Source organism: Myxocyprinus asiaticus, chromosome 24 (assembly GCF_019703515.2).
Source record: "Myxocyprinus asiaticus isolate MX2 ecotype Aquarium Trade chromosome 24, UBuf_Myxa_2, whole genome shotgun sequence".
Classification (NCBI taxonomy): domain Eukaryota; kingdom Metazoa; phylum Chordata; class Actinopteri; order Cypriniformes; family Catostomidae; genus Myxocyprinus; species Myxocyprinus asiaticus.
Window position 1 is genome coordinate 31,193,821 of NC_059367.1, and position 11,550 is coordinate 31,205,370.

At 39.7% G+C, this 11,550-nt stretch overlaps 1 protein-coding gene across 2 annotated transcripts; it reads right to left on the bottom strand.

The window, feature by feature from the left end:
* Positions 1–434: 434 nt before the first annotated feature.
* Positions 435–9,034, bottom strand: LOC127415210 (aspartate beta-hydroxylase domain-containing protein 2-like). Of its 2 annotated transcripts, none has more exons than XM_051653852.1 (4): positions 8,216–9,034; positions 6,389–7,579; positions 3,491–3,604; positions 435–1,621 (listed from the first exon to the last, which is right to left on the bottom strand). In XM_051653852.1, exons 2-4 carry the CDS (start codon positions 7,287–7,289, stop codon positions 1,512–1,514), a joined length of 1,125 nt encoding a protein of 374 aa, XP_051509812.1. In that variant the 5' UTR covers positions 7,290–7,579; positions 8,216–9,034; the 3' UTR covers positions 435–1,511. The 2 variants fall into 2 exon arrangements, with proteins under 2 accessions (XP_051509812.1, XP_051509813.1); XM_051653853.1 differs by lacking the exon at positions 8,216–9,034 and adding an exon at positions 7,684–8,207.
* Between the last annotated feature and the right edge of the window lie 2,516 nt (positions 9,035–11,550).

Here is an 11,550-nt window from a genome sequence, read left to right on the forward strand (position 1 = left end):
ATAGATCTGCAACCTCTGCAAAATGCTATCTAGAGAACAGATATGGACTGTAGGTGGATTGCATTAGTTGTTCATCTGCAGTTTCATTCATCAAGTATGTATCTCACTCTCCCCTCTGTTTTAGCAAAATAGGTTAGTTATGTAAATCTCCAGAGCTGTTGTGTGATTATGACTGCAATACTACCCTGCAGTCTGACACCCCCATATACAAATCTTCCAATTGTCCAAATTGTTGCTTTAATATTTATTAAGCTGTTTTCCTTGTGGGGACATTTAGTCTTCACAATGTAGGCAAAACCTGTCCATCACAAACACACACACATTCAAAACCTCATTTGCATCAATACAATATCCCACTGTATATGTTATGCCATGTGTGGAAATATTTAAATACAAAATTCACGGCATCAAGAACAGAATCCAACTGCCACATATTAAATTAGTTCTTTATTTAATCTACAGAATTACTCGTCCATTGCAAAGTGAGTCCATGGCACACAATTTGAAACATGGAAGTAGGAACATCATAAAATTTATTTGCAACTCCAAAAGTCACACAATGATATAAAATGTCACTTCTCAAATGTCAACTGTCTCAAAACTGTCTGTCATCTTACAAAAGGAATGCACCAATATCAATGTGACAACCACTAAAGCTCTGTTTACAAGCTGTACAACAAAGCACAATAAGGTTTAAACTAGCACACATAAACAGCCATAACATTGTTTTCCAAAAAATAGCAAGCACTGTGTCCCACTGTTGTTGTACAGAAATACAAAGCGATTGATACGTGTTTTGATTTTATTGGAAAATTCAGTGTAGGAAAGAGTAAAGTGGAAAGCAGGCTGATTTGATGTGCTCTTCTTTTTCGTCACCGGAATGATCCAACCCTGGCTTAGGAATGGCAAAATAACTTGCCACTAGTGCGTTTAATGGAGGTCATTTTACCCAATAGCTGGTAGTGTTTCCTTCACGTAACATCTCTGCCATATATCCACGTACCTTTGTTGTAAATATCAAATCCCCTGTCAATGCCGTGCAAGTCATTTTACGACTGTTTATGTCAAATGTACAGACCAAACTTTGTACTGTGCTTCCTATACAACCATCCTTGCCTATAGCAACCAGTGTTGGAAAAAAGTGCATTTCCATGTGCGTTTGACTGTCAATACTTTAGGTGAAATGATAATCATTGGGTATAACGAGACCCTGTCAATTGCAGCTAACTAAACCATTATTCAACCTAATAATTCAAGGGTTCGTCTCAAGCAAAAGTTATGGGAAGGTTTTTGCTAAAGTGGTCTGTAAACATTGATAATGTCCAATAGTGATGGTACATCAAATTCTCTACTGTTGCAGTGCCACGAGGGACAGTTGTATACTAGAGAGGTACGTATACAAGAGGAAGTGTTTACCAATGTGCTTATTGTATGTCTTTCCCATTGCACTCATTGAACTTTGCCAAATATCAAATTTCCCATGTTGTTTATTCAACAGAATTTTCCCACTCTCAGCGTCCAGGGGTGAAGATGTAGTCCAGTGCCTGTCTCTCAGCTGCTGCCACATTTGGATGCCAGAGGTCCACCATGAATACAACTCTTGGACCATCTTCTGCAGGACCTAAGCACACAAATGTAATTCATAAGGTCAATAGTAATCACCAACTGGATTATTTTAGAACTAAATCTGAGTGGTTCCATTGTAACACCACATTGCTAGGATATTGCCAGTGCTAAATAAGTCAGTAAGGAAAATTTCATGCAAAAATGATAATTCTCTCATCATTTACATTAAATAACACAATGCATGTCAATGGGGAAACAATGTAAGTCAATGGGGATAAAAACTTTCAAGCTCCAAATAGCACATAAAGGTTTCATAAAAGTAATCCACCCGATTTGAGTGGAATATGCAGAGCCATCCAAAGCCATATGATAGCTTTGGGAGAGAAACAAAGCAAAATGTACGTCCTTATTCACTATAAATGTTGACATCTGTCTTGATGGCAATGCGGCGATGTCACCACTTCTTGCAAGCAAACCCTTGCACTCATGCGGACGCATCAACCTGGGTTGCGTTCCATTCAGAAGTGATCATCCCTATGCCCTATTCCCTTCCAAGACTTCACTTTCCACCATAACAGTCATTCGTAACTCACTTTTTAAGTCTTTTTTATTTGAAATTCAGTTTGAAACGACCCTACAGCTTGGTTACCATAATTTGAAGTGCCCTGTGAAGGCATCATTTATCCCATTTGGAACACAGTGCAGGCTTCAAGATGGGGATGCTTTGCCAGGTGCTCAATTCTACATCAGTACATTCAAGACATTGCTTTAACATTTTCTAGTGTTTACCATCAGCCTTTTGGTGACCTCTGTACATAAAGTAATCTGGAAAAACAAAATCAACCTGCGACTATAATTTTAACCTGCGAATGCATTTTCAAAATAGGGCAAATGGGCATAAAAACCACAAACCTGGCAGCACTGTGTATGGTTTGTGTACAGTGCTTTGCGCAAGTGTGAAGCGTGAGAAAGTGTGTGAGTGATGTGTGTAACACGCCAAGGCGACTGCAGATGTCAAGATTATTGTGAATAAGGACTTACATTTTGGTTTGTTTCTCACCTAAAGCTATCATTTAGCTTCAGAAGATGTGGAATATACCACTTGAATCAGATGGATTACTTTTATGCTGCCTTCATGTCCAGAAAAAGCTTGAAAGTTTTGTTCCCTTTGACATGCATTGTACGGAAAAACACCACTAACATTATTCAAAATATCTTTCTTTGTGTTCCGCTGAAGACAGAAAGCCTAACTAGTTTGAGACAGCATGAGGGTGAGTAAATGTATTAGAATGATCATTTTTAGGTGAACTATTCCTTTAAGTGCAAATATTGATTATTATTTTCTTAATAAATATTAAAGGAATATTCAATACAAGTTAAGCTCAATCGACAGCATTTGTGGCATAATGTTGATTACCACAAAAAATAATTTTGACTTATCCCACCTTTTCTTAAAAAAAAAAAAAAAAAAAAAAAAGAGCAAAAATCATGGTTCCAGTGAGGCACTTACAATGGAAGTAAATGGAGCCAATCAGTAAACAACAAAATACTGTCTGTTTCACAAGTATATCCACAAGACATAAACAAAATGCATGTTAACATTATTTTAGTGTGATAAAATCACTTAACACTTTGTGTAAAGTTATTGCCAATTTTACAACTTTCCATGATGACAAATTGCTTTAAACCCTAAAACGACCATAAAAAAAACGATTTAAACAACTTTACAGCTCTTAAAGCTTTTTTTTAAAGGAGGTACGAGTTGGAATAATTTTTGTGTTAATCAACATTATGCCACAAATGCTGTCGACTGAGCTTAACTTGTATTGAACCCAGAATATTCCTTTAAATTTAACACTTATACACATCCTCTACTGCACATTCAACTTATTCTGCACATAATTTCTCTCTCTTTCGCTCTCACCATCATGAAATGCAGTGTGAAGAAAAGAGTCATCGAACAGCAGGCAGCTTCCCTTAGACCAGCACTGCGGCTCTCCACCGACTATTAATTCACAACCAGAGGGCACCTTCAGTCCTGCACACACACAGAAAATGGCTATACCTTAAAACAGGCTCTTAGACACCTACACATATATCGTTGCTCTCATATACACACACACACACACACACACACACACACACACACAGGCGGCCAAAAGTTTGGAATAATGTACAGATTTTGTTCTTATGGAAATAAATTTGTACTTTTATTCACCAAAGTGGCATTCAACTGATCACAATGTATAGTCAGGACATTAATAACGTGAAAAATTACTATTACAATTTGAAAAAAATGTTCAGAACTTCTTACACTACTTCAAACCTCCATGTGCAGCAATGACAGCTTTGCAGATCCTTGGCATTCTAGCTGTCAGTTTGTACAGACACTCAGGTGACATTTCACCCCACACTTCCTGTAGCACTTGCCATAGATATGGCTGTCTTGTTGTGCACTTCTCACGCACCTTACAGTCTAGCTGATCCCACAAAAGCTCAATGGGGTGAAGACCCATAACACTCTTTTCCAATTATCTGTTGTCCAATGTCTGTGTTTCTTTGCCCACTCTAAACTTTTCTTTTTGTTTTTCTGTTTCAAAAGTGGCTTTTTCTTTGCAATTTTTCCCATAACTTACTTCAAACTTACTTCTCTGTCTGCTCGTTTGAATGTAACACATCATAAGAAAGTGTTTCACTGCTGTTCAAATGCACTTTGGATTGCATCATTTATATGTATAAATGTTTTCCATCAGAAAGGACTAAATATTAAATGAAACAAATGACAATAAAATGCAAAGTAATCTCTTCAGTTATCAAAATACTTTTTGAATGTAACTGTATTCTAATTACCAATTATTTAAATTGTAACTGTAGTGAAATACAGTTACTTATAGTTTGTATTTTAAATACGTAATCCTGTTACATGTATTCCGTTACTCCCTAACCCTGTATGTGTGTGTATATATATATATATGTATGTATATGTATGGCACATTCACTACCAGTCGAAAGTTTTGGACACACTTGACAGAATTTATGTTCTCATGATCTAAAAATCTTTGAATTAAAATTTGAATAAAGGAAAAGCAGCCAAAAAGTGCCAATCATGCATATTAAAATTCCTTTAATTCTGTTAAAAAAGCATGCCAAGTGCTTAAGTTGGTTGAGAGAATGAGTGTGCAGAGCTGTAATTGAAGCAAATGGCATCTTTTAAGAATGAAAAAAAATTAGTGCTGTCAGTCGATTAATATTTTTATATCATGATTAATCGCATCATTTTTCATAGTTAATCGCTATTAATTGCAGATTTTGAAAGTGCTGAAATTTTACTATAGATATATTTCTTTTCCTGTCAAAATGTATTTATTTCCTTCTTAGGAAAGAAAACAAAATGATATGTAACAATATAATGCTTTATTAACATTTTCCAAAGAAAGCCTTTCACAGTATACAGATAGAAGTGCACTATATACAACGACGTACTAAAAAACGGATACGTTTTTCCTTTGCGTTTTGGAAAAGTTTTGCGTACAGATGACAACGTTGTCAAAATGATCCCCATTCACACGGATCCACGAAAACGACTAAAAACGCTGTATTATGCATGCCAGGCCAGTATTTGGCGATGTCACTTTGTAAAGAAACACTACGTGCTTGTGCACATAAGCATTGTAACAAATGTGTCTCCACTGGTCATAGTAGTGATGCAGTAAATCTACATTTTGCTGGAGAAGCGTCAATAAACTCAAAATCTTGAGCAGCACAAACACAGTCCCGTAGTCCGCCACTGTAGTTTTGAATGTCTCGCGCGTTGTTTTGAAGTACTCGAGGGCATGTTTATAGACTGAACACGTAATACGCGTGCGCACGACGTCCGTTTTTCACAAATTCGTGTTTTTGTATGTTTACACGGAGACGATAACGGCATCGTTTTCAAAAACTTGCACTTTGAAACCTGTTTTCAAAAGTTTGCATTTTCAGGCCCCAAAACACTGTTGTCATGTAAACGAACAGCCAAAATGCATAAAAAGTTTTCCGTTTTTAGTTGAAAACATTGTGTAAATGGCCCCTAAAATAGCACCAATTCAAGTAGCATTAAATGTTTCCTAAAGTCCAATTGGGAGTTTGACTAATTGAAAGAACTAGTCCCCCACATTTTCATTGCAATGGGCATTAAATCTCTTAAACTCTTATCCTCCACAATCTTAATCAGCTGGTAGATTGTGGCGATCCGCTTTCCTACAGCAATCGTGAAGCCACGTCTACGATTCACGTCAGGACGTCAACATCAGTGTGAAGAGCAGCTTTGAACTCCACACGAAAAGATCTTCCAAACAACATCTTGTTCTGCATTTTCGTGTAAGTTAAGACTTCATGTGCTTCTGTGGTAATTAAATTGCGCCTTACAGAGGCTGCAGAGTACATGATTTATATCACAAGTCTCATCTGGGCTTGTTTAGTACAACAAATAGCATTAAGAGCTCCTCTCCCCATCACTTTTTCACTGACACTGAATCACTGTGTGTGTTTGTGGTGGGTTCAGCCCATCCAACCAGTGTTTATGCTGGTTTATGCTGTATTAATGGTAAATGAGTTTATCGCGATTAATAAGTTAGATTTAGTTAACTTTAGTTTGACAGCTCTAAAAAATATATTTTTGACTTTCCCTTACTTCTATTTGTGTTATTTCATAGGTTTTATTACTTTACTATGATTCTAAAATAGTAATAATATTAATGCTAATAATAAGTAATGACTAACCCTAACCCAAACTTTTTGACTGGTAGTGTACATATATTTACGCCCTTGACATCTATCTTACCAAGGTGGCATCGCAGGCGTACGTTGGTTGGACCATAGTGCTCAGTAATAGTGGCTCCTGGACTAATCACTGAGAAGCAGGCATTGCCAAACACATTATTAGCAATAAAGGTACGGAGTTGCCCAAGCACCCTCCATGCCCGTGGACAACGTCTGGCATTCAGCACCATCGGAGTCCCCTGGTTCACCAGATAGAAGGTCCACCACTGGCCTCGAGGTGTGCTATTAACCTTCCAGCCTGGTGGAAGTGTGGAGCCGGTTCGATTTGACGGCAGCCGGTACACGCTTTCAAATTCAGCCAGCAATGCAGGGAAACTTCTCTCCAGAAGCTCCACGTCGTGCTTCTGTGCCTCTCGTGAGAAGAAGGGAGCAGAGGGAAGATCTGGCAGGAAAAAGACCTCTGGTTTCTGGATGGAAGGGCGGCTGCAGAGCAGGTAGCGCCCCTGCTCGCGCACTCCCTTGTGCACACGACCCATGCCGGCCCAGGTGTAGCGTTTGGCGTACTCTTGCAGGCTGTGGTAGAGCCGTTGATTCAGGCCCTCGCCAGGCTTGGTGCAACGGAAGCACTCGGGTGACTGGCAGTAGGCGAAGCCGTTGAGTTCTTCCTCACTGACTCCGCTTCCTCCGCTGGCCTGATGAAGTTTCAACGAGCCTCCTCGGGCCAAGAGGTCTGAGGCCAGAACTCCGCCGGGCATGGCACTGCCGCGGCGTTCTGGAGTGAAGCTGCCATGGAGAGATGGGGCAGCATGCTCGCATCCCACACGGTAGCAATACCAGATAAACAGAAGGGCGAGACAAAGAGCAGTGCCCAGAGCGCTGGATTCACACTCCCGTACCGACTGCATGCCACCTGCCACCCACTCCCTCATTCGCTCTAAAGACCACTCCATCCCTACATACATGCACTAACTCAAACACGCATGTGGATACGAGTGGTTACATGGGAGTGCTTGATCTGGAATTTCAATGAGGCGATGCAGCCTTTGCCTCGCCTTTTAAAAGTCCTTTTTCCTTAGAGCACCTCGGGTCCATTTTCATATTGCCACGTCATCAAACAGCTTATTGGCCTGTTGTGAGATCAGTCTAATTTGATCATGTGGTGACCGCTTTTGCATTTGGAAATGTTGACTGTGAGATATCTCAGCTGCTCCTCGTGCAGACAAACACAGAGACACAGTGCACTCCAGAGCACCTGGGAGACAGAGGGAGAATGAGGCAAGATTAAGGAGATATAAAAGGACATTTCATGATGAAGTGCAGCAGAAAATGTCAACGTGCAGACTGCATCACACTTACCTTGACAGCCCGGTTTGACCACATGATCATTTCGATATACCACCCACACACATTCCAGCTTTTTACCCCCCCTCCTCCCCACACTCACACACCAAGCACTGAGAGACCGCAGCACACGCAGGCTGTGCATTTGAAATTCAGCTTTTGCAACACACCTCCACACTGCACTTTGTAAAATCATGAGTCATGGAAGAATATAAATACAAAAGCATGCAGATAACAAACCCCAACCACAGACAAGAATCTAGAAGACAAATCTACATGAACACACTTGACTCTAGAGCCCAGAAGCCAGACATGCAAAGACAACAGAGAATTGTTTCGTTACTGTTGCATTAGATGTTTCAGGTGGAATGCATTCCCACAGGACAAGAAAGATGGAAAACAGATCAAATGTCAGCAAAGACAGATGGCATTTACAAGGAACGCGTGCAGTTAGCACAAAGAATGAGGAATCCCCGCCACCCAACGCAGCATGCAATGAAACATCAATGCGCAAATGACATCTCGAGGCGGCTATTCAATTGCTTACCGATAGCTTCGACACTTGTTTTCCGACAGATTTGCAACGTCTGTTCCGCCCAGGCACAAGCAATATTCCTGCCCCTCTCTATACTTCTCTCTCAGACACCTCCCTTACGGGTTCAGGGTTTCATTGCAGTTTCTAATCCTGCCTTTGTGTCCGTAAAACGCTCTCAAGCGACGTTCATAAGACAGCCTGGCAGAAAACAACACGACGGATGTCCGTCGTCTCGTCACTATAATGGTGAAATCTGGTCGTTTAAATAACAAAGCTTGTAAATATGGCTAATTAGGAGCGTTCTTGTTAAAAAGAGCGACACTAATGGTTTCGCGGGTATGCCGAGACGCGAACTTATTTGAACGCGACAAAGCACCTTAAAAACGCGGCGTTCCTGCGCGAGAAGCTGAAAGAACAGAGAGACGCGGCATGTTTACAAAGAAAAACAGCGCGGACGGACGCAAGAACGCGTTCGGTGTGAACGGCCCCTTCTTAGTAGCGATATTGTTTCTACTTACAACATCAACGCGGATGATAATAATAATGCTTTTGCATTCATTTTAATTGCTTTTAAAATATATATTTCCTCTGAGGCTTACTGCTGCATGCCCATGTCGTAAATCGCATAGAAGGGATGTAACACCTGTTTCGCTGCCCATGTACATGTAGCCTTTCTTACTCAGTGGTTGCAAAGGTAAACCCTGAAGCGCAACAAGACCAAAGTAATCACGAACTAATCAGATGTGGAGGGGACAGGATAAAATTTCACTTGAACACTTCTGCCATGTGGTTAAGCGTTGTCGTAGCTTTGCTCTTACAATGCGCATCTGCCTTATTTATTTTTTTGTTACCAAGTGACCTACAATTCCCATGATGCATTGCGCGGCGCATAGTCAACTTCCTCTGGCTGTGTCTCGTTTCGAAGGATGCGTCCTCCTGAGGTCGCATTTGTCGGCCGCATACGTCATCGAGTTTCAGAAAAGCGAGTAGGACACTTCGAATGCAGCCTTCGAATGCGACCTTCTTTCACGGGAATTCGGAGGATGCATGAGGTGTATCCTTCGTGGGCACTCACAACCCATAATTCTTTGCTTCAACAGAAATGAACATCATTTGTCCCAATAAAATTACGCCAATTTGCCCGTAAATATGATGTTCAAACGCAAGGAATGTTAATTCCCAAGTTGAAGTACCTCAGTAGATGGGTGGAGAGTATATAATATGTATAATTATATTAATATATAATTAAAATAAAGTATTAGTCTAAAAGTACACCTGTAAAATCTATTTTCTGTTCTCATTACATCATTATAACTCTCCTAAAATGTACCTCATACGTTCCCTTCTAAAGGGTCTTTGTTCCCTTCTCACTCAAAGTGCTTGCGCTTGTTAAAGAGTGGCGTGTTGTCATAGCAACCATGTTACCTTCCATTTCCGTTTGTCCTACTAAGGCTGTCTTGTTTAAACGAGACTTGTTTAAAGGAGGACGCTCACTATACTACAGCCTTCAAAGGACACGTCCTACCTAGCACGCAGACATCGAAACAAGGCAAGCCTCTGTAGCGGAGTTTAGCACAAGAGTCACTAGTACAAATAAAATGTCAATAAATGTAACGCTGTGGCTTGTTTATAGTCCAATTGGCGACTTTGTTTTGATACTATGTTTCAAGTCGTCTTCGTCAGTTTAGGCTTGGCCTTACTCTCCCGTCATCAATACAAGATCTCGGCCAAAAATTAATGCAACTCTGGACGGATATAAATTTTGTGACATTGCATAATGTTGTCGAAACAATGCCACAACGAATGTAAACAAAGCTAAAGACGGTATTGATGACGGGAGAGTCAAACCACTCCGTAAAGTCTTCTCCAGCACATCCCAAAGACTTTAAATGGCGTTAAGGTCAGGAATCTGTGGTGGCCAATTCACGTGTGAAAATGATTCCTCATGCTCCCCGAACCACTCTTTCACAATTTGAGCCTGATGAATCTTGGCATTGTCATCCTGGAATATGCCCGTGTTGTCAGGGAAGAAAAAAAATCTATTGAGGGGATAACCTGGTCATTCAGTACATTCAGGTAGTCAGCTGACTTCATTTTATTGCCGCATAATGTTGCTGAGCCTAGACCTGACCAACTGAAGAAACCCCAAATCTTTTTTTTTTTTTTTTTTTTGGCCAGGCAGTGTAGTTAATATAGACAAGTATGTTATACATGCTTTACAAACACTTTTACTCATATGCATTCATAATTAGGTGTAGACTAACGAAGATTTTTAGAAGAATATTTCAGCTCATACAATGCAAGTGAATGGTGACCAAACCTTTGAAGGTCCAAAAAGCACAAAGGCAGCATAAAAGTAATCCATAAGACTTCAGTGGTTAAATCTATATCTTCAGAAGCGATATGAAAGGTGTGAGTGAGAAACAGATCAATATTTAAGTCCCTTTTTACTATAAATTCTCCTCCCTGCCCATTAGGTGGCAATATGAATGAAGAATGCAAATAGTTGAAAACAAAAGAAGAAGAATGTAAAAGTGAAAGTGGATATTTATAGTAAAAAGGACTTAAATATTGATCAGTTTCTCAACCACACCTATCATATCGCTTCTGAAGATATGGATTTAAACATATGAAGTCATATTGATTACCGTAATGCTGCATTTATGTGCTTTTTGGAGTTTCAAAGTTTTGGACCCTTTTCACTTGCATTGTATGGACCAACAGAGCTGAGATATTTTTCTCAAAAATCTTCATTTGTGTTCAGCAGAAAAGAAAGTCGTACACATCTGGGATGGCATGAGGGTGAGACAATTTTCATTTTTGGGTGAACTATCCCTTTAAGCTTCTCCTTCGCATATTTAAACCTAAAAAGGTTTTCAAACATTTAAGAGGCTGGGGAGAGGAGCAATGAGTAAATCGGTCAAATGTTTGTGAAAAATGTTGAAAAGGGGGCCCTGCAAATACTGAGGCCATGTGACGTGACTTTGTACAGTATACAAAGTCTTGCATGAATTTACAATCTTTTACGTAACAAGGAAGCATTTTTGAGAAAGCAGCTAACCTCAATGCAAATGTTCAGTGCTACTTTCATGATTTCTACAAGCTGTAAAATTGAAAATAAAGCCAATATTTTAGAAACAAACATGAAAATGTATTATGTGGACCCTAATGTGTTGGAAAATTGCAATTAATAGATTTTCAGAGGTACCTTTATATTCTTGCCCTATAGGGTTAAAAAAAAAAAAGAGCAAAATCGTGGTTACAGCAAGGCACTTACAATGGAAACACACTTTAAAAAAAAGAATGTTAACACACAAATCTCGTGGATAAACTTTTTAAATAATGTG

Coding starts and splice junctions, on each gene's coding strand:
- LOC127415210 (XM_051653852.1), bottom strand. CDS start 7,289: ATGTATGTAGGGATGGAGTGGTCTTTAGAGCGAATGAGGGAGTGGGTG. Junction 3,605..6,388: donor ACGCCTGCGATGCCACCTTG/GTAAGATAGATG, acceptor GTGTGTGTGCAG/GACTGAAGGTGCCCTCTGGT. Junction 1,622..3,490: donor TCACACTGCATTTCATGATG/GTGAGAGCGAAA, acceptor TTGTGTGCTTAG/GTCCTGCAGAAGATGGTCCA.